The sequence below is a fragment of the Bombus vosnesenskii genome, unplaced genomic scaffold (genome assembly GCF_011952255.1).
Source record: "Bombus vosnesenskii isolate JDL3184/JDL3185 unplaced genomic scaffold, Bvos_JDL3184-5_v1.1 scf7180000013379, whole genome shotgun sequence".
NCBI classification, from domain to species: Eukaryota; Metazoa; Arthropoda; class Insecta; order Hymenoptera; family Apidae; genus Bombus; species Bombus vosnesenskii.
The window spans coordinates 1146698-1170632 of NW_022883009.1; the positions used below are offsets into that span (position 1 = coordinate 1146698).

Below are 23935 nucleotides of genomic sequence, written 5' to 3' on the forward strand. Positions count from 1 at the left end.
TGTTTTGTATTATATTAAGAATAGTTTTTTAATAAAACTTTGAAAAACTTTTGTTTACATGTTAGATAGAACACATTATACAGTGTATAATCAGATGATAAGAGATAACGATAGATTCTTTTCTCGCCTTCTGTCTATACGTTCTTACTTGATATATTGTTTTATTGAAACTTTATTTCATATTTAACCGTGTACAAATTGTTTGCAAGAAGTACTGATCGTAATTCATATTATTTTTGCTACAACAATGCCTCGGCATGCTTTCGCGCGTTACAGGACGTTGCATTATAGATTTCCAATAGTGCGTAGTTTATCAGCCTGTAACGTAACCTGTTTTCATCGTCCTATACATTGTATAACATGCATATTACTTTTACAATTATAGTAATACAGTATAGGGTTACAATTATAGGAGATAACCTAGATTGTTATTAAACACTGTCATAATTTCACTTTAAACACCAAGTGTTTGAGTAATATACAATTAAATCAAGCCTTATAAATATAATCTCTAAATTGAAATTTAAATTTTTTATTCGATTATCTCAAAACTACACCGAAAAGTTAATATTTTTTTATTTCAACGCAGCAATTAAACATTATACGAGCATTTTGTTCGTAAAATGCGATACGAGCATTCGAATAGGTTAAACAGCCATTTTCATGTCCTCTACTCGACTACCATCTTCACTCAATGCTTCCATGTAATAATCGACTAATAACACTTTCCCTTTGTTGATAATATGATCCATTCTGTCCTACGTACGAGACAATGTAGCACGGTTACGTAGCATAATTCAGATATTCCCTTTCATAACCATTCCATGTCCCTCCAGAATTTCCCATATCTTTACTTCGTACACCAATAAACCTAGTTGAGCTGTTGGCGAAATTGTCGGTGAACTATGCTTCTGGGAAATCTTGCTCCATACCGAAATGGTCAGGAGAATGTTAATCCTTCGAAAAAGTCGTTTCCAAGGGTTAAGAAGCTGTTAACAGACAAAATTCTGGTTACAGAAAATTAATTACCGTGATAGAACTTCAGGTTCCTGATATTCCAATAGGGAAATTAGTGGGATGTTGGAAGCGCACGTGCTCCTGAGATATATAGTAATTTGTAGCTTCTAAAGCCTCAGTTGTAGAGATAATGCACCTTTGTTAGGGATTTTATCCAGTCAGACCATGAAACTGAGTTTTCAAACAACCTGACATTAATAAAGGCTTTTAATCAAGGCCGATGGCTGGTACTTTGTGAAGAATATGCTTGTACGGTTGCATCTTAATCCACGTCTGGATTATGCCGAAGGTCTTCAATCGCGATTAAGCTTTATAGGAAAGTTTGATATCGCGTGCAAGATGCGCCGCTCGAGCCGTGTGTTCCTGCTGACGACTTTTTATTAATGTATACGTGGACATCTTTCGCCGAGAACGTACCGAACATTCAGGTTGGTGGTTTATGCTGAAACGATTCGTGTGCGTGTTGTTTGGTTTTGCGTAAACGGGAACTGAAAACGTTTACGTTCGATTACAACGCGACAGGAATGAACGGTGTCGTGTGAGTTAAACCAAATCGCAGGTGCATACGCATGTGTGTACACGATACGCTACACCTAAATTTGCAACGTATTACTTACGTACTAGCCCGGAAGATTGCTCAGCTGTTAAAGCGATGAATCGACGTAATATCGATATGCTATCGGAGAAATTTGTACTTGCAGAGTACGTGCGATTAAAGGAATTTTTCTCTTTTCTTTGAATGGTTTTGCTGGTTCACATTTTCCTGTGTAGAGGTTGCGCAGGTTGCAATGAAAATGGCTCACGCTTACCCTTTGGGAATCTTTGCAGGAAACATACGATGATTGAATCTATAACGTTATTTCTGCGTTATGAGAGATTGAATTTCTTGTTACGATGAAATGCGAAAAATTAGAAAGTTAAATTAAAGAAAATTAAGAAAAATAAATATTTTTGATTAAATAAACAAGTTTTTTGAATAAATTAGCGATTCGTGGGTAGCCGTTCTTTGAATTGGCATTCTAGTCGTGATTGCGATGCGTTTATCGTTATCGCACTGTTGCAATACGTCCATCCCACGATTCGCCGATTTCGACTGAGAAAGAGAGAGGCGTGACGGCGATAACGCGTCAAGTTTACGCCACGTTAATTTATTGATAACCAGCCGTGCTGAATCAGTACGATGGATAAAGTCGTCGCTGTGCTCGTTCAAGGTGCACTTACAGATGTCGATAAGCGGTCAGGTTGGTCGTAGACACGCTATCGTGGGTGGACACCTTAACGTAGATCGAGTTATATACGTGGAAACGGTTCTGCTGCACGAATCAACGGACCTGTCTGTTCCTCTATTTCTCACGTTATCTCTCACTTTGATATAATTTGCCGTGAGACGAAATTGAGGTTTAGAAACAAGCGATTATGAGGACTCCTGAGTGGAGGTAGAAGTCTCTTGCAAAGGGTTAATTTCGTACCAGTTAAAGAGTCGTTGACCTGGCGTGGTTTTGCACAGAACAAGAGTATCTTTCTGCGGTTTAGGGGAAGTTCCTGTGTACTCTTTGGGAAGTATGATATGTGTATCATCTTTTTGCTCTTTTGTTCGTAAAAGTATTATGGATTTATTGGGTTTGTCGGTTCTATGATTCTACTTTATCGCTTTATATTTCACGATCTTGTACTTAGCTGCGTCGAAAACGCAATCGACGATATGTCGTTGGTTTGTCGAGCTAAATTAAAATAACAAACGAACTGTTATTACGTAGATTTAGAAAAAGTTAGTACTTCAACTGGAGCGTTCAATGATATTGCATACTCTCATGTCCATGCTGCCAAATATTTAAATTTCTACTCGAGACTTAAGATAAATAATATTCAGCGATTATGAGTCGGCAATTGCAAATTCACCGCATCCACCGTATCGATGACGCAATAATCGCAGTAGTCGGTGCCATAAAACGACTGGAGAGCGAGTGGCCGATATTACGAGCCGTTCCATGGTCCCTCTCCGTTTTTTTTTTTTTTCATTACGCTCGGTTCGTGGCAGGCCTCTCTCGTCGACGATGTTTTTCATCGGCCAACGACCGGCCACGAATCTCTCGGCGGAAACGAGGTCTCGAAGCGTTCCGCCGCGGAACCGAGCGGGGATCGGCTCGCGAGAAGATTAAATTTGTCGTGCACTTACATGTTCCAGTGTGTTGACGCGTTGCTGGTTAGTTGACGGTTGACGGTTGACGGTTGACGGTTGACGGTTGCTGGTTGCTGGTTTCTGTCGTTATACGAGAGAAGGACTGCGGACTAGTCTGATCGGCGTATCTGCGAGGTCGACGTCTCCGCACTCACCATGACGAATGTTACCCGATAGCTCGCACCACTGTCCGCCGGGATCCTTCCCCGTTTCGTTCCTGCCTTTCGGCTTTTTCATCCCATCATGCTGCTCGCCACTCGTCACTCCCCTTCTCACGCCTTTGACGTTACTCCGCACGTATGCTCGCTTTTCCTTTCCCGGCGCTCGCACTTTTTCGTCCACCGTTTCGCTTTTGGCTTCTTTGCCTCTCCTGTAAGTGATTCTGTTCACGGTTCACTGGAAAAGAATGAGCGCTTGGGTCGATGGTTGAGTGCAGTTTTGGTTTTATAAATATCGGACAAGGGTTGGGTAGGATCGGTCGAGAGGCCATGCACACTTGCGAAAAGTTAGGCATCATTAGGTGCTTAATCTACTAAGACTGTAATGGTTTACAACGATATTACAGATACCTTAATTTCTTTGAATTTTACAAAACCATAGAATCTATTGTATATAAAAGAAATAGCGATGAAAAAAAATATGGAATTTCTGTGACTACAACGTTAAGAAATAGAAATCAGTAATACACATGTATTGATGAAAAAGTTGCCAATGCCCTACTGTTTAACGATATCGTAGTACAATACTTATGAAGACATTTATCAATCCTTTTTAATAGAGCTGGTGTTCTGTCTGGACAGCATGCCCGTAATACGTTGATGACCACGGCTTACCTGACAACACTGAAAAGGGGACAGAGTATTTACTCAACAAAGTTAAATATACTCATAGGTCGTTTGCACTTTTGCGTTATTTTGTAAGAAAGCAGGTCGTGCGTATACGAATAACTGTTTATTAGCTCTGCTTATTTGAACCGAATTGAATTTTGCATTAAAACCTCCGTTGACAATAACGTTAACGCTATCATTTTTGTTTTATTACGGTAAAAGATATTTGAATATTAGTGGTTATTTCTAATTCTACTACCGTCTTCCAATTCTTATTTCAGTTTTTTAATAATTTAATTTTCGTTTCAATAAACGAAAACGATACCTACGTATTAACGTTTATTCCTCCATGTTTTTGCTAGATTTGAAAAATCTTTCAACGATAAAAAATTACGCTTTGCTCGAGCAGGATTAGATCAGTGAATTTTATGTTATCGCTTCTCGAGGCTAAAGCAAATTTTCTGTTATTAAAATACCGAAAGCGGAAACAACTATCTGTACCTGTTACGCTGTAGTGAGAGTTTTCTATCGGTATATTGCTTTGCCCGCGATATTATGTCAATACCAATATGAGTGAGTGCTTTTATGCGATCGTTATTGTATTGATTATCTGACGTCAAAACATGTAGGCATGTATGTTTATACATAGGCCTTATTCAAGTCCTTTTAGAAATATCGTGTATTATAACATACCATGACCTATATGCGGCATTTATTAAATGAATTTAACGTACGATAAATTTAGATATTGCCACCAGTCTGAAAGTAAATTCAATTCAAAATATTTTGTAAAAGAAAGAAACGTATGAGTTTAGTTTGACTCTTGTATCTCGTTTAAGTAAAAAATTTTGATAAAAATTAAACTACGAATAGTTAGACTCCTACCATATACAGATATATAGGACGGAACAACGGAAGTGTGCTATACCGCAATACGATGTATTACCGCAAATTATAATCAGTGCATGCTTTTTATGTGATATTTTAGTTACTTAAAATATTATGATTCCACGGATATTTTAGAAACCTTAAATATTTCATTTCCACGGCACTTTGTACGCTTTCAATAGAAAACTATCCCATCACTCAAAACCATCGAGTACGCGTCAAAGACCATTGACAAGGAAAAAAAAAGAAAACGTGATTTATTTTCCCGTATAACGTTACTCGGAGCACATAACGACCAACTGTAGAGATCCAAAACCACATCAGCTCGGTGAACGAGATAGATACGTTTTTCCGTGTGTACCGAGGTGATAGCAAGGTTAACCAAACGATAACCGGTTGGTGACATTTGATCCTCTCGATTAACCGCGTCGATTTGGATAGGATACAGGTAACCACCTCCGCATTGGATTTTCTAGAAACGTGGGTTTTGCGTGCACGTTTGGTATACGTTATCCGAGGCAAACCGGAAACGTTCACGCACGAGTCAGGCTCGCTTAACCAAGGGATTAGTGAAGGTAGACGAAGTACAATCGCAGGGTCATGTTGGGGCTTCGAGCACTCGAATGCCTGTCTTGCCGTGGTTAATTTTTTGGATACGAATCATTATAAGGGCGGAGTTCAACGTTTTGATAATGTTTTTGTAAAAGTTATAGAAATTCATTATTTCTTAATGCGTAAAATGTATGTTAACCCAAATAATGAATTAGACTCCATAGAATAGATTGAGAGTTTGATGTAGCGTGACATTTACGGAAGAAATTGAGTGTCTTCCAATACATTCGTGATCATGTGGGATTTTTCAGTGTTTAAATGAAAAGTACACACAGCAGCTTTCAGGGAAAACAAAAACTGAAGTCAATTTATCGATAGTCATTAGTCACTCCTTTGTAACAATCAAGAAGCAGGCTTTATGAAAATTGAAATATGAGCGTACAAGAAAAACTTGTTTTCGTTGACTGTAGATTCGATCGATAAGGGTGTTAGCAGAGTAGGCGAAATGTAAGGCACACGAAATAGGCTGACTCGATTCTGTCGAGCAGTAAAGCACGGTTTGGGTTGGCACATACAGTGACTCACGATCAGACGGGAAACCGTTTCACGCTTATTCGACCACCCGGTTCTCGATCCAATTTACCAACCAGTTTTACCAATATTGTAGCCGACAAACGGCACACCTCAAACGGTAAAGAAACACTTGCCTCCTTCGATACTCTATGGTCGTGATGTCTTTTTTATACGTGTTTTGAAGTCTACGGGAGGTTTAAAGGAACACCATTTAAAGAAACTTCGATTATTTGAATAGCACATAACGTTAACCAATACATAAAAATTAGCTTGCGTGAGATATTTTGTAAGCCATTCAAAATTTTCTTTTCACGAATTGGAAAAGTGGTGTTTCTACATGAACAACGAAGAGTGCTGCAGGAACATTATGTTCTTTTATTTCTGCGTTACTCGAGTTTCTTATTCGACTCGTCATACCGTTCCTCTGTATATGTTGCTATTTATAAAACGGAGGCATAAACGCACGTGTAACATAATCGAATGATTTCTGTGTATGTCCATTGTGGGCGTGAGCAAGTACAGCAAACACAGACGAACAATTACTAGCCCTAGTGGGAGCCCTGAATGCGCGTATGACGTCATTCGCTCCCCTTTTATTGCAAGAGGGGTAGCTAGTCCCGTTATCGAGAGAACGAACGCATTACACCCCAATACCCGTTTCTACCAATTTAACGTATGCCGAGGGTGGACGAAAATATCTTTAGTCCTATTTCCTGCCCGTGAAAGCTGGACATTAATCGACTGAAAAATTGTATCGTTCTTGAATTATCGGTGAAATGGTTGTAGTTGATGTTAGCTTTAAAACTATGAATAAAGAAGTGTGCTATTAAAATCGAATTTCTTTTATTAGGATAATATTTTGTAACAAAATTCGTTCATTCTCTTGTTTATACACGTTTTATGTAATTGATCGCGTATAACAGCGACTCTTCAATTTTTGCAGTTTTTCAAAAACTATCTAGTAATAAATTTTTTATTAGGAAACTCTCCTATCTTTTGGTTCATAAACTCTAATTCATTAGCTGCTTACTTTGAACAGCATTACTCGAAAACTCCACACGAAAGTAATTAAACATCAATGGTATACGTACGACATTTTTAAAAGGTCATTTCACGACGGATTATAATTAAAGAGCTGTTGCAGCAGGAAAAAATTTCAACGAGTGACCTATACTCACGTATACAGTAATTAATGCTTAGGAACGAATATTTAGTAGCAGCAAAGTTCACCTGACATTAGTGTGACGTTATCCTATATAACACCATGTGCCATGGGAGTCAGGTACCCATGTGTCTTTACTCTTTTTAATTTTATTTTATTTACTTATCATTGAATTATCCTATTTTTAAATATATTGGAGCTCATTTTTCCTTACAGAGGAACTATATAAGCAACTTACGTTTAGTAAGATACAAACATCTGTTTCACGTACTTATTAATTAAATTAAAAAGAAGGAATTTTAAAAAAGTAAATGTAATTTCGTGTTCGTCGAGAAGTCACGTGCTGCTTGAGCGTTCAATTCAATTAAGTTTTCGTTTGGTAATGGAGTAAATACCGCTAATGAGAACCTGCTGTTCTCAAGGGCAGCCATGCACTTCAAACATCTTCTTGGTGCACTAACCCGAGTACAGATGTTTCTGCGAGGTGACTTTCACTTAGCGTAAGCATAGGAGTCCAAGATAATGAACTTGCAACGTGAAGAGTGAAAGATCATCGGTATAACGGAATTGTTTGTTAGCGTGGTCCTCATAGTTTTTCAAAATTCAAATATTTGACTTTCAGTTCAAGATCTGTGCAATAAATAGCTCTCCCTTCGAAATTATTTGCTGCTAAAAAATGTTCTCTGGCAACAGAAAACATTTAAGTAGGTAGAGAAGGGAAAAGTTGATTCAGAAAATATAAAAACCAAAGATAAATTATAATAGAAATGAACTATAACTAAATACCGTTGCATTTCTCTTTTCATCTTTATTTTCGAAGAAGGAAAAATTGCGATAAATTGTAGTTTCAGTTTTTACAGGAAAATAAAAATTTTGTTACGGATGATTAAAAAGTAAGTCTTGCTTTATATAAGAAGAAACAGGAAGTTTTGACGATCCTTTCATCTTCGCGGGAATATACATACAAGTGCAATGTGTGAATACTTCATTGAACGATCTGCACGTCGCTCTTCTGACGCATAATGATCAGTATAATTTATTCAACCTGTCGTTGGTAACCTCAACGACTCATATCCTTCCTTTATTGGTGACCCGAATATAACGAGAAACTACCTTCATGTAGTTCATCGACATGCACAATAATAATACGATGGCGCTAATATTATCTATACTATATTTCTATATAACATGGGAATGGTTGCTTTTTATTGGATAGATTTTCTTTCGTTGCATAAAATTTATTTTTATGTAAAGTGGACAAATACCTTGTTCACAAGTTTTAAACATAAGTATTCTTAAATATGTGATTATCCATTGTTAGTACATTTATTAGATCATAAACTTAGTAAATTTAACGATACGATTCTGTTTAATTCCTATTTTGCAATTAAACATAGCAAGCGTACAATATATACACAGTGCGGCAGTTTTGATCAAGGTGGATTACTTTACTGGATAATTTGGTGTAACCTACTTTCCCTTATATAACATTTCTTGGATGCTATTGATGAATAGAATTTTGAAATTGGTTCGTGTACAGTTGGCATTACGGATCTTTTCAATTAGTGTAGTTTTCATGCTCGAAGAAAAGCAAATAGCTTTCTTTCTTAAGAACGTAGTCATTATTTACTCGTTATCGTTAGAATACAAATATAAAATAATTTCAGTTCTTAATAATAGGTAGTTTTTTTTCATATAATTTACAATATATTTTGCATTACGAAGTATTGTAAACAGCACTATTGTAAACTATTAATATTCTGCAGATCCATGTCTTCCATGGTAAGAAGAAACCTTTCGTTGCCTGGTCGCGTGACCAGTTACCACCGGAGAACATTATTTCGAACAAGCGCAAATAGCATCAGCACGTAGAGCTGTCAGTGCTAGGAATTGGGAACAGGCCTGGCGCACGTCATAATAAAGCTTTTTTCACACTTCTTACATCTTGCGAAAAGGTCACTGCTTGTAATATTGTTCGAAGCATCGTACAGATATCGACTGGGACCACTGTAATACAGGAAAAGTAGAAAAAAGAGGAAAACAAATGAAATATAGAACGCACTACATGAAATTACTTCACGAATTTATTCAAACATTAATAAAAATATCAAGCAAATGAGAAACACATTGTCTATAAACGTATTCTTTTTAAGCGTAAATCTGTTTAGAAGATCAACATCAAGTTGTTTGTCGCAGAATTATTCTAGTTATTTCGTTTCAAGGAATGAAATATTTCAGATATTATCACGAAAAGGTATATAATTTCTGAAGTCACTAGTACGGTATACAGCTCGTAAATATGTCTGACGAAATGTTAGTAGATAGTAGTCACGCGCCGAGGGACTTCTGTAAACGTCAGAAATGTGTTATCTTACCCTGATCACGGTAGAGCAACGCTATCGACAAACAAGGTGGATCGTCGGCACGTTAACGCCAAGAAAAGCGGATCTGCTTTTCGTCGACTATCGCCTTTCGTATATACACGGTCACCACTGCAACGTGAAATATTTAACGAACGGGAAATTTAGGTCGTACAACTGCATCAACTTGCGAACGAACTACTTGACCATTGCTACTCTCCAGGATGCAATGTTCCGCTAGTTAATCCCATTGTCTTCGAATGTTTCTGATCGTGAATTGAAATTTTTAGTGTACTGTTACATCGAATAATCGAGCACGAATAGTCGTTAAATCTTCCTGGGAAAATCGAACGATAATATAATGTAATCGATGCGTAACGAGGGACGAGAAGATGCGTCCGGTAAATCGGCGTCATAGGCAACAAAGAGTTTATGCTAATAAGTAACGTGCAGCGATTTTGCAATATCAGTCAGCCAACACGCGTGCCTCGAATCGAATTCACGAGGATATCGTTGGTGCATATGCGCACACACGTTTGAAGTTCCTCGCTTCCCCGCTTCGACTGGCATTCCTCAAGCTTCTGTCGTGTCACCTTCTTCCTCGAATAATTGAGTCGCGCTGCTATTTGTCGTATACCCAACCGTCGCCGAGCGAGCAAACACCTTGTGAAACCCTCTCACAAACGGATTTGAGGCGTCCCAATACGTCGCCCCGTTACTTATCTTCACTATGAAATTTTGCTTTCTCGATATGTTCGATATGTTCGATATGTGGACTAGCTTCGCGAATTTCGTAAATGAGAAGAAGGTTGAGATATCGGGGAAATACGAGTTGGTTTGTGTATATGTATAATTCGTTGCTTTTTTGAAGTTTGGAATTAGCCGGAAGATAAGATACATTAAATAATATGATATTTGATCTAAAATATTCTTTGCTACAGTCAACAGGGAAGGTGAATTATTTTAGATAACAATATTTATCGACTCATCATGAATACCTAGTGTATCAGACACTGTTCAAGTACACACCCATACTGATCGTCAATAATCGTAACGGTATATCCAGGACGGTAAATCCATTGCCGATCGATATGAGCGGATGTACAATGTGCATAGACGAATGCGAACTGCAGAAGCGAGAGTGCGCTCGCAAGAGCATTACATCGCCGTTGTGTCGAAAACGAGCGCATTTACAAAACGTATGTACTCTTTTGCACGCGTGTCTGTTCAAGCATATGGACAGCATGTGCAGGTTTGCTTTTCGTATGAACACACGTGCGAGCCAGAATGGATCGGACCAAGCGTGGACGCGATTATTCGACGAACGAGTCGTCGCCACTTGCTAATGCGCGTTAAGTAAATTAGAATGAAGTTCGCAGTTATTGCTTGCGGTTGCCTCGTCGATGTTGACGGGTTAATGGGATGTTGCTCGTTCGACGTTCTGTGAAATGTTACCCTGCTGTACGCAACGAGTTGGCTTTACGTCGCAATACTATTTACGCATGGTATTTTTAGAATGTAAAGTAGCATCGTGTGTATTTTAAGTTTTATTCGTGTATCTAATACGATAAAGCAAGTAATCTCATTAACTTTTCGAATAGACCACGTGCAATCATTTTTCGTAATATTAATTCTTCGAACAGAACCGATCGATTTAATGATATTATTCGTATACTAAAGATTATAAAGACAAAATCAGCGATAAGTTTGGAATTTATTTTTAGATTGAAGAGGTCTGTACTTATCATGACTGTTAATGTCAGAGATAAGTTGCGTACACAATGATGCAAACGTAAAAGTGTGACTATGCAACTTGATGGAAAATTTTCGATATTCTCGTCCTCTTAAATCATTTAGAAACATAATCTTTCGATACTTTATTCGCCATATCAATGTTGATTAACGTGCTTCGCAAAGTAACCGGGGGAAAAAGATGAATTCTCTGTACCCAGTACTCTGACTAAAGAGGAGTGTAGTAGCTTTAAAAGTTGCTCGATTTACGCAAGACGATCACGAGTACTGGTTCAAAGCTTCATTCAGCGGTCGTTGAATGAACAGATCTTCATACTATGACGAATAAAAAGATCCCCTAACTTAACAATGTTTTATTTACACGAGATAGGGAGATAGGATAGAAAGGGAACAATGTTTCATGAAATGGACAAGTCAAAAATGTAGAACAAAATTTCTGAAAATGTGACTTCATGTCTGCTAAAAATTGAGATTATAATTTAAATTTGTGAAGTATAATAGAAATTAACTTCAGATTACGTTCTTTAAGTCATTTTCAATTCAATTCTGTTTTCCTATGGTTAACAAATTTCGTAAATTTACGTATAATAGATACTATCGCAGATACTATCGTCATGTATATATTATTGAAATCCCTTAATAAATTTCAAACAGGAAAAAGTAAAAAAGCCAAGTAACATAATGTTGACTTCGCTTATCGTATTACAGTAATTTACCACAAACTTTATGCAAATAATTCACTTTCTTCGACCACTGTGCTACCACGAAACGCACTATGTTTCAGTGTTTTGAAGCGGGAAATTCTACAGAATCAGCCGTGACAGAGTCGTTAGGCAATTACCCGTGGAATCTTTAATGGCGCGTTTCCCGCAGTGGTATACTCGTTATATGTGGATCGATGAGAACGTGATTCGTTTTCGACGGAAAACGTCGCCGTACGATGTATCGGTCGTTGCTGGTAACGGTGCTGGTGTCGTCCCGCTCTCGCCTAAGCTCGTGCTGAATCAGTAAATCACTACTTGGCATCGAATGCGTAGGAGCGTGTATAACGTGTAGATCTACAGGGCTGGAAGGTTGAATGGGGTTTAGGTGTACATGGTGACTCATGTTATGCTCGTATAATGTAGCATAGTCTATTCCGTTGGAATCGTTGTTCCATTGTGTTCCGGATTTTAGTGTAATGTTCGACGATCTGACTAGAAAGAAGAACACGTTTATAGGATTAATGGATTGGTAATATACACAATGAAGATTATGATACTATGTTATTGCTTCATAGAATAACGAGGTCGATAAACAGAGCATGGTCAGAAGAAGTTTAAAAGTTGATTTGCCAGGACAGAAATTCTTACCGCGATACAAAACACAAAACGCGAAACAGGTAAATTGTTGGTTTTCAACGGTAGATTGAAACGATAAATGGTGGTAATACGGCGAATATTTCAACTCATACAAGCTCATTGCCGAGCGAAGGAAACCATGGTTACCATTGCAGGGAATTTATTTACTTTGCTGGTACAACAGCATTGGATGAGACTTTTCTTAGATGGAAATCGGGGAAACGTATGATTTAATATGTACGTTGCAAGCGAGCAGGCTCGTATGGGTGGGTGGATCGATGAACGTTAAAATCTCGAGATTAATCTGCGGACTAGTGAAAAACGGATAAGGCGGAGTAAGAACTGGTTTCTTTGCGATGTAATTATAACGTATTCGCGATAACGCATAGATATATTCTTTGTTTCAACCTGTTCATGCAATTGCAACATTTAATATCGCATAATATTTAATTAGCATTTTGTACGCTTTTTTTTATCGCGATTTAGATAATCTAGATGAAAGGAAAGGTTTTTTTCATTAAACGTCTATTAATTTAAAACTTCACACCACGAAGTTTACTCAGCTGTACGAGATATCTATTTACTATAGACAAAGAGTACACGAGTTCTTTTTTATTTTAAATTTGCAGATATCAATTTTTTTAAAACTTACCCAAATTTAAGCAGCTTTCTCTTTCGATACGACGAGCTTATAAATAATTCGATGGATGTAATAAAGCTAAAGGAGTCATCTGTGAAATTTCTGCCTGTATCGCGTCTAACCTTTATCCAACACATGAAGTCAAATGAACGTAACAGAAACCTCGAGCAGAAGAAATCATTGCAAGCGACTTTCTATTTCTTCACAGGAGATAATATACAATTGTACGGCGTAAATGTCGGCCCACATGTCGACACGACTTCTTTCGAAAGGTTTCATAAACCTTAGTAACGATACTTCGGTTGATCCGTTCGCACGAACGCTTACACTTTCCACGTCAAGTGGAAACGAGGATAATATACTACATGCAGGGTGCGTTAAAAAAAAATGTAATGTTTTACAAAATACTCATGTAGGTACCGTGTCTTATTTACTGTATAATTAGACCTTCTCCTCTCTATCACGAGCTACAAAAAAAGGCGCGCATTTAACCGCTTTAGATTAAAACTTAGATGAACGTGGATAAGCGAAAATCCGCAGGGATAAAGGGATATCGTTAAAGCAACCTCGACGTTATGGTATTCCGTCTAACGTATCCGAGCAACGATCTCTAAAAACAAAGGGATCAGAAAGCAAAAGAAGGGCTTGGCCAACCCTACATGCGCCACCCGAGGCTTTTATTCAGTTACACATTCATAAGTGATACAAAGAGTTAGTACAGGGACTTTTAACGAGGGGTGAATAAAACCGAGTTTTCCCGTGTCCCTCTTAATTAGAAGTAGGTACTTCGTAAAAGTACCATTGCAAAAATTAATGATTTCACTTGTCAGAAATATAGAATGTACCACAAGTAGAAGTATCCTTCAAAGTTGGAAGTCGGTTTGATTTGAGAAACAACGGTCATATCTTTTCCACAGCTAAACCAACATCCTGCGAACCTAGGTGTTAAACGTGTTTGGCTTATGCTTACTAAATTGCTAATTAGGAATCAATGGAAAAATAGCGGTACATCCATCGCCGTCCTCGTTTGGCCATGATCGTATCATTGACCCTGCCAGATACTTCAAAGCTGATTTAGACAGAATTTGAATTTTAAGAAATAAGAGGAACAAACACTACAAAATGCTAAAAGTGTTAAAACATCATTTGTTCGAAGCAATTTCTTGCCCGCCGCGTCATATCGGAAACAGCGCGTACGATGGAACATTTTTGCTTTCGATAACAGCCTCGTGTTTTCTATTAATCTCTTAATCACATGTTATAGCGAAAGAAAAAAGGAAGCGGGCGTTCTATCTCTGAGATGTCTGTTGTACGCTAACGTGTTGTCTAATACGTTATTTACGCAGTGAGTTTCTCACCGTTTCTGGTACAGTTCGCGCGGAGGGCTAATACCCCTTACGCACGACCAGTCCGTAGCTGCTAATTATCGTCGCGTGTTGACCCTGAGAGAGTTGCAGCGAACGATAAGAGGCAACAACCGGGGCAAGTTAATCGGGGCCAATGGGATAGCGAAGAGGGGAACACGCGAGGAAAGGAAAGGAGTCAAGGCGAGGCTGCAGTCGTTGCACTCGTTAGAATTTGTTCAGTCGATTGGAAGGTACATATACCGGTCACGAGACTACTACGTCGAGAGATTGGTACACTTCAATTGGATGATTTGGACATGATTCGAGAAATGCGACGATACGTTGATTCGCAAGATTGACGTATAAAATGTTTACAAATTTCTTAAAAGAGTGCCTGCCACATATTCGGCAAAAATCCACGTGTACAACTATAATTTTTGTACCCACAGTTTATTAATTGTATACACAACAAACAAAACATGGTTCACGATAGCGAAGTAAACACATCTCGTGGTCAGCTGGGAACGGGAACGACTTCCTGCAATAACAATTCCATTACTCATCCAACTCATGATAAATGTCTCTTTCGATCGTTTGTAACGATCTGCTCGTACGTCGTCTTCCTCCCAAAAAGGAGAAGAAGAAGAAGAAGAAGAAGAAGAAACGAAGAAAAAGCAAAAGGAGGAAAAAGGAAACGGAATTTTCGTACACCGTTCACTCGGTATTTCCGCGTCGTCTCGGTCAAGGGTAATTTGACGCGAAATTAACGACTTTGACCGTAACGTTTACACGAAAATATCACCGGTGCACACAGTATGCTTAATTACGAACTTTCCGACAAGATTTCAGAATCATTAGCATTTCAATTAACTCGTGTTTCAATTAATCGAAGCACGTTCCGTGGCCGATATCGGCGTCGTTCGATCGGTGTGTCCGGGTTTGCAAAATGAAAAGACCAAGTTGGGCGAGCACGTTAGATGGGTTGCACTAATGTGCAACCCCAGAAAGATCGAATATTCATTCCGCTAACGACTTTCGATACCTGTAGAGAGGATGTGTTCGCGCGCAAAGAGCGTCGAGTGTCGTCTTTGCACTCGAGCCTACTCCGTTGCAAATTACTTCCCGGCTCGTTCCATCTGTTCCACGAATCGAAACCACGATCATCCGCGCGTTTCTTCCTGACGCGATACAAACATTTGTGCTCCTTCAATGAATCGAAGAATCTATCGACTACGTTGTTATATCTTTACTAGTTCTAAATTGAATACTACGATTTTGGATAGGAAACATGAAAGGAGGAATATCTTTGTTTGCGTCAACTATAAATAATCTCAAGTTAATTAACAAATATACATAGTTATTGAAATGTGTGATTGTTGCAGGTCTCTAGAAAGCGGTGAGTGATCTTTGAAGGGAAGGTAAAAGGCAAGTGGAAAGAAAATGCCACTTCCAAAGCGACTAGTGGAGCCGGTGCTCGTCGCACGCGGTACTATTCCCGAGAATTTTCCTCTGCCCTCGGAGTTAGAGGCTGTAACGAATGGCACGCTGGCCAACACGATCAGGCAATTGTCTAGTCTGTCCAGGCACGCCGAGGATCTGTTCGGTGAGCTCGCGAGGGAAGCTCATGGATTGAGCGATAGGGCCAACTCCTTGCAAGCCAGGATAGATCGATTAGCTGTGAAAGTTACTCAGCTTGACAGTAACGTCGAGGAAGGTTCGTTAATTATCTAATTAATTAGGCAGTCTATGATTAATCCTTTAACACCGTATTAGGAACGACGTGATCCAAGCATAGACTAAGATACATTTACATAGATATATCTTTTTTCTTTAAAAAACGCGGTGTATTGGCATGTTATTTAAAAAAAAAACAGTGTAAGAAATTTATTATTGCGTATTTGTTGTAAATTTGCAAACTGCATTATCGTTATATTTTTTCCTTCTAGTCTCGTTACAAGATATACACATGAGGAAAGCGTTTAAGAGTTCAGTGGTGTTCGACCAACAAGTTGTTTCCAGGGACACCATGCCAACGGCGATGTTAGAAACTTATCATCAATGTGACACACCACCACCTCTTGATAAACTTAATGTTTATAGGTACTTTAGTCTTTTTAACTATATTAATATACAATTAGAATTTGAAGTAATTTTTATTAAACACAATTTCCAGAATTATTTGAGATCCAATTTGAAGTTTATTAAGTTTAATTAAAAATATTAGAAAGTATTAAAATATAAAAGCTCCCAAAAAATATTAAAAACTCCTATTATCTCCTTATAGGAAGAAAAATGTATTGTTATTGCTAAGAAAGATATCTGATTATCTTGTTTATTTAGGGAAACAAAACTAATTGGTTATCTTATCTAGCAGGTACCGTGTAAGTAGAAAAAATACAGAACACTTTGAAATGTGTGCAAAAAATTTACCTATTACGATATTACAGCTTCAGATTCTTGTGTAAAATATTAGTTTGTCAAATAACGCAAAAGTAATTTGTACAGTAGATAAAAGATAAAATACAAACGAATAAAATTCTTTGTCGATTTCAGGGAGGACGGTAAGGATGGACTGAAATTTTACACAGATCCGAATTATTTCTTCGATCTCTGGAGTCAGGAAATGCTGAAGGATACGGAAAAGAAGTTACACGATCGAGGGAAAAAGGTAAGAAAATTTTTGTCTCCTTTCCACTTTGTTATCTACACGTGCACCTCGATCTTCTCCTTTATTTTTCTTTTTTTTTTTGTTCTTAGACACAAGATGAGATTGTTCTTGAATTATGTTATTCTTTTAGTACTTATGGAAAATATAAGCAAGATATATTATGTACATGTGATTAACTAACACTTTTCGAGGTGCGCTGTAACACGATACAATAGTTATTTTTCTACTTTTATATGCTAACATACATGCGATTCTAACGATTGAAAATGTCCCCTTCGTTATAGACCGAGTCTGAATATGCCGAACCGTTCAGAGAGGCAAGTCGATGGTTTGGATCTTTGTAGTTTTTTATTACCCTTATCCAGTTCTAATGAATTATCGATCGCCAACCACTCACTCATACATAATAAAGCTCACTTCTTTGTGGATTTTCATTAACCGACCTTTTTGCGCTGATAGAGATTGCGCTGATAGATGCTCGCTTTGAAAGTTTGTAGTTTACATTGCTAGGATTAGCCAATGACATTAAACCAAACACGTTCTGTAATGTTCGTCCTTGGCAAAGAATTTTTTATTGCGTAGACCGAATGATACGTTTGTTTCTTATGTGACTTTCTCTCTTATTTCTCTTTTCTTTAAATTCCAATATGAATTTTCGTTCTAAGTTTTCATTTCCATAACTTTCTTTTACATGCAAGTTTATTGGTTTAAAAACGACGTTCAATCTACGCAGAAGAATCCTTGTCTGGCACCCCTGTTTTTGTAAGACAAATTGTTTGTCAAAGTCGAATAGTTCGTTTCACAACCATGTCACTTTGTCGATCACTTTGTAATGTCATTTTGTGCCAGTCATGCAACTTTTGGATGTACTCAATAGAAGTCTGTCATTATCATTCATCCAGCCATCTTGTAATATCGATACGATGTCTCACGATCTCTGATCATTTCAGGATTATTTTTATTTTTGATTTGTCATATTTCACGTTGTAGGAAATAAAATTGTGGACACGTTAGAAGTAGCCTCTGAAACCTTCAATCGAAATGTATAAAAACATTCAATCTGAAATGTTTAATACAATATACAGTAAACTTTCTTTTATCTGCCTTCGCTTTAATCGATCATATTTTGTTGGATAGGTAACGAAGCTTCGTAAAGAAAATCACTAGTTTTATTTCCTACAAATCTTCTCATGTCCAGTGGTTGATCCTGTTTTTTCTAAAAATTCGAAACAAACTTGAAAGTATGCTAGTAGATTATAACTTAAGCGTGCAATAAAACAAATACTGGATCAAGCATTGAGTCATATTTGATTGATAAATTAAGCTTGTCTTGCACTTTTGCTGTTACTCTGCAATAAGGCAGCCATTTAATATAGAATTTTTACCGTACAGCCTCATAGGCCTCGGAACGAGGGTGGTGGTGGTGGCGGTGGCAGGCATAAGAAGCGTATAAGGCAACCGCATAATACGAGAGAAAGGCAAAGACAGTTAGCCGTTGGTCATGGCGAGTACATTATGCCAACGCAAGGTGTTCAATACAGAGCACCTCACAATATACCTGATGAATCGTTACTGGGAATGGTGATGACCGAACCACGGCCACCTAGGCCAAACAGCATTGAACTTAGACGAAGTTATCCACCGGAGGAGCAACATCTGTACAGTCCTCCTTCTTCCGATCATTATAGGTTCGTAATTTTCTACAATGATCGTGAAAAGCGTTTGATCGATGCAACAGTTTGTTTGTCTCCACACATGAAAATCTTTACCGAATGCTTTCTCTTGCTACTTATGATTTTGCTGTGTAGATCATACAATACTGAAATATTACAGCATTATTGAAAAGTGGAATTTCTATATTTCTGAAAATTGACCTTTTCTTCTCTTTTTGAAAACAGGGTGGCAAATTACGTGGCTCAGGGCTATGAAGACAACTTGTACGGCTCACATTATGGCACAGGTCAAGGGCAAGCGGGTAGCGAAACGTACCAGAGTCCTGGTGGTCAAAGTACTCCAAGCAGAAGCGGTAGATCACGACCATCGCAACCACCACCAGCTCCGCCAAGCAATGCTTCTAGCAATTCGACACCTACTGTAGCCTCTGCTAACAATACTCCAACACGAGGAAGATCGATGAGTACTGGTAGAGATACCCTACCACCACCACCTCCGCCTCCTGGTGAAACCATGTCCTCTCCTCCTATGAATGGTAATTACGTTAATATTTATATTCAACGAGTATACCGTCACTTCGAAAAAGAGTCAAAATTTTGGAAGAGTATCTTCAAGTTTCATTTAATCGATTTGAGGTTGAAATTAAATTTTAGATTGGATAACTAATTATTTTATTAATTATTTATTTCAGGTTCAATACCGTCACATCTACTGAATAGGAACGGAAGTCGCTCGAATAGTCCGCTACCCAGTCATCACTCTACGCCTACTCCTCCAAATCATTCGACACAAATAGGAACAGATGAGACCGACCCTGCTCCGCAAGACTTGCCACCTCCACCTCCGACTCCTGATCCCACACCACCTAGACCTATTTCTCCACCGTGTAATATTCCACCTCCACCTCCACCACCTCCGCCACCGCCTGTTGTTAACGGACCATCGCCCCCTGTGCCATTGACCAATGGCGATATTGCTAAAATGATAGCAACTAACCCACCCAAGTTGAAACCCCTGAAACCTTTGAAGAACATCGTGGATGGACAATTGAGGAAGCCTGTTAATCCGAACATCCCCCTTGTCGATCCGCGGAATGATCTACTTAAAGCAATTAGAGATGGTAATTACCTTATTATCATTCGGATAATCAATATTAACTCATTATTACTTGTTCTATATGATAGATTTGTAATAGATATAATTTGTTCTAAATGCTAAATTTATTTAACTTTATTTTAGTTTACTTACAATCTTTCAGTAAAACTTTCACGATACAACGTTACACTTTGAATTTAAAAGGATTAAAGTCAATACAGTTTCTCTGAACATACCACGATTAAAAATCTATTTATTTTTCCAGGAATAAAATTACGTAAAGTAGAGAAGATTGAACAGAAGGAAGTGGAACGTGTGAACGCATTGAACGATGTCGCATCCATATTGGCACGACGCGTTGCTGTCGAGTTCAGCGACAGTGACTCAGCATCGGAGAGCGAATGCGATAGCGAGGGATGGGGCGAGCAGGAAACGAATCTCGCGTGACCCAGCTCACTTCCATCTACCGCAACTGCCTCCTAGAAAAATGGCTGACGATTCTTTCGTTTCGTTCGTTTTCAACGAAAGTTCCAATTCTGTTGCTCGTCGCACAAGCAACACGCTTTGTTTGCGCATAGATGTCGAATAGAAATAACATGATCCGATGATTGATGTAATTGGTGTATAACGAAGAGGCACTGAATTTGAAAGTAGAAACAAAATCAGCGAATTTCGTTGCTCAAGAGAGCATACAAACGCGAATTATTATAAGTAATATCATTAAAAGTATAACTGTGTAGCACTATAACAGTGGTTATTTTTATTATATATCATTTTAGCACCTTTAACAAAAATATTTTCTTTTTTGTCACGAACAAATATTTAATAATTTTTTTTTTTTTTTTGTATAAACTAAATAAAAAGAAATTTGTTTTCACGTTAATTACAAGCTCACTTTATAGCATGTATCTATCTGAAGACTATGATAGAAAGAAACATTTAGCTTTTCTCAGACGATTCTAGGAATCGTCAGCCAGAGATCTTTTATTTATTGAAGGAGAGTCTACAAAGTGCATGTAACAAGAGTTTAAGAGTTCGTGTAAATTTAGACTATTTTTGAGGAGCTATATAAAATACACTTTTCCTTTACATACAGACGCTTCCACTTTGTTTTACTGTTACAAATAAAAGTATGAAAGTTTACGAAATATATATATAAATGCATGTTTTTTTCGATTCTCCGATTTTTAAGCAGAATTCAACGAACGTACAGCAGATTATCTCGAGTAGTATAAAGGACAATGAGTAGGAAGAAGATACGCACATGAAACGATTTCCTATCATTGCTCGATGTCGATCATAGAGGAAGTGATTTCTTTCGGACACATTCCATGATAATATCAATACCATATAACGGAATAAATTTGAGTTTTCATTTCAGAGACCCGATCGTCCATGTTGCTACGACTATATGTGTAAGTCCTTACCTAAGACAAGCAACTGTTCTATATGTGTTGTAATGCATTGCTCCTGAAGATGTGTATTGTACGTAAACTAAACCAAATTCAAAGCTAATACTTTTGTTCTCCTTTTCGTGTTTAAGCCTGTAAAATACCTGTATCTTAAATGTTTTTGTATGCTTGTCTATTAGATAGGTATATGTATGCGCGCTCTATCACAACGAGAGTAATAAACAGAAGTTTCCCAATTTTTTCTACGTTTTCAAATGATCTTCCATGTCGCGCCCACAATAAAAGCGATATCGCGAGGTATGAAATGTCCTTTTTATCAGCGAGGGGTCGAAAACCAAAATACTCTATTTACTTGTAATATGTAAGGACAATGTAATTACCGAATGAGTGAGAGGATTCATATTTTTTAGCATTTAGCGGAAGAATATAATATACTAATGTTGCAATGAGGATTACAGTTGCCAATTTTAAGCGTAAAAGGGAAAAAATTATTGTGATTTATTTTGCATCGATGTTGGCGAAATATGATGACTATTGGTAAGATATGATATATATGTATACATAAACATTACACACACACATACACACACACACACACATATGTATAGAGAGATCGTTAAGATTATTGTATAATCTTATACGCTCGAACGATAAGAAGTGTTCAGGAAATTTGTCTTTATTCTTCTAGTTTCCGAACGTTACCTAAATGTTTAAAGAGATAAGAGGAAGTCTTCGTTGTCTAAGAAAGACTGAAGTCAGGAGACGCCTCTTGTTAGTTGGTTAGTTGGTTGAATTAGCACTTTTCTTTTATTATGTACGAAAGATGTTCGATTGACTCGAACCGCGTGAAAAGTAATTTATATTTACCAATAATTTTCGCTAGCTTTAAAAGAAGCAGCGTTTTATCTTGTATAAAGTGTGCGAGGTTTAGGAGCTAAAGTTGGATGGCTCCACAATAATGTAGCATACAATTCACCGGCAACGATACGTGTACATTCAAATGATTTTAAAATATAGTCAAAACGCCATTATATAATAGAAATAATAATAACAAAAATGATAATAATAATAATAATAATAATAATAATAGTATTAATAATGTAATGAACAGTCGATCAGTCTGTGCTATGTTTATACACCTCTCACACTCACATACACGCACGCGCACGCGCGCGCGCGCGCGCGCACACACACACACACACACAAAGATAATATAATTCGCAATATAAATTTATTAAGCGTAAGACTATTAGCCGTAGGTATATACTTTTAGCTACTTCGCCAACTACGACACAGTATTTATGGAGAATTGTTTTGTAACACGACGAAACGATGAGAAAGCGTTTCAGTTGTAAGCTTAAATATCGTGCAACTTTGTATGAATGTATATTATTATGTCGTCGATCGTGCTTTCCGCGATGATGTCGCGTACTACACTATTGCGAAGCTGTTGTACCTAAATAAGATGGTTATTCCAAAGCTTAAATAAGAGAATTATCTTTGTCTTTGTCTGAAAGGAGACATTGAAATCGTACTCTGTGTACCTCTTTTCTGTTGTTTCTACTTACAAATCTCGTAATCGCTCATCACTCTTTGAAATTTGTTTAAAGGTGCAAAGTAAAATGTTAAGCTCTTTATCTCCCCTTCTTGGTTATCGATGAAATAATAAATAACAAATTTCCAGTAACGATAAATAGAAACGTTAGTTTTGCGTATTCCAGACCCATTGCAATAAGAGTGATTTCATTCATCATGTATGATAAACAGTATGTGAAACAGAAACTCAACCACAATAACTTTATGACGATTAAAATTGTACGATGGTATTATTAATAATAATAAATTTGTAGCAAATCTGTACAGAGCCAAATAAATCAAAAACTTTGATAAATCATAAGAGAATCGTTTATTCTGTTGCTCGTTATCCACAATTAAACAGTAGTTAGCTTTTTAACAATGATCTCTCTTATACAAACTTTAGAAATAACTGTTACTTTTGTTCCCTGCTTGTCGCTGGATTCGAAGAACTGCATTTCACGTCGATTTTATTGTTTGTTAAAAAATGAAAATTTATTTTTCTCAACTAATAATAAGAGAGGGGGAAAGAGAAAGAGAGGGAGAAACATGGTTTTATTTATAAATTAAATCTTTATTTTTACAACACCAAAAACAACAATTGTTAAAAGACGAACTTATTGCTTAAAATTATGACATAAAAGATACACCTGAAAACATGTACATATTTGCAATCAATCAGACCTTACGACACTTTATCGATAAGTGAAATCATACGAATAGTCAAATATAATAAAAATCTCGTATCTATAAACAATTATTAAAAAAACTTGAATTGCTATTTGGGTATATTCAAAAGTTACCACCGTAAGAATATGTAATTTTATTGATCCTCTATGTTTTAAAGTATTTGCTTTTATCAATTATATAAATGT

General features: G+C 37.3%; 1 protein-coding gene and 1 long non-coding RNA gene across 4 annotated transcripts in view; one reads left to right on the plus strand and one right to left on the minus strand.

Annotated features, from left to right (window-relative positions):
- Positions 1-20821, plus strand: part of LOC117237486 (wiskott-Aldrich syndrome protein family member 3) — a 32938-nt gene extending 12117 nt beyond the window's left edge. For 2 of the 3 annotated variants that reach the window (XM_033501507.1, XM_033501508.1), the window contains exons 2-9: positions 16019-16350; positions 16583-16736; positions 17190-17304; positions 17589-17621; positions 18697-18992; positions 19203-19513; positions 19670-20098; positions 20339-20821. In XM_033501507.1, the coding sequence (XP_033357398.1) occupies positions 16077-16350; positions 16583-16736; positions 17190-17304; positions 17589-17621; positions 18697-18992; positions 19203-19513; positions 19670-20098; positions 20339-20520 (1794 nt within the window). In that variant the 5' untranslated portion in view covers positions 16019-16076 and the 3' untranslated portion in view covers positions 20521-20821. The remainder of the gene's footprint in view (positions 1-16018; positions 16351-16582; positions 16737-17189; positions 17305-17588; positions 17622-18696; positions 18993-19202; positions 19514-19669; positions 20099-20338) is intronic. The other variant, XM_033501509.1, reaches the window with a different exon arrangement.
- LOC117237497 lies at positions 1801-10569 on the minus strand. The gene is made up of 3 exons (XR_004494019.1): positions 9574-10569; positions 3194-3592; positions 1801-1865 (listed from the first exon to the last, which is right to left on the minus strand). It is a non-coding gene; the product is annotated as an uncharacterized LOC117237497 (long non-coding RNA).
- Positions 20822-23935: the final 3114 nt, after the last annotated feature.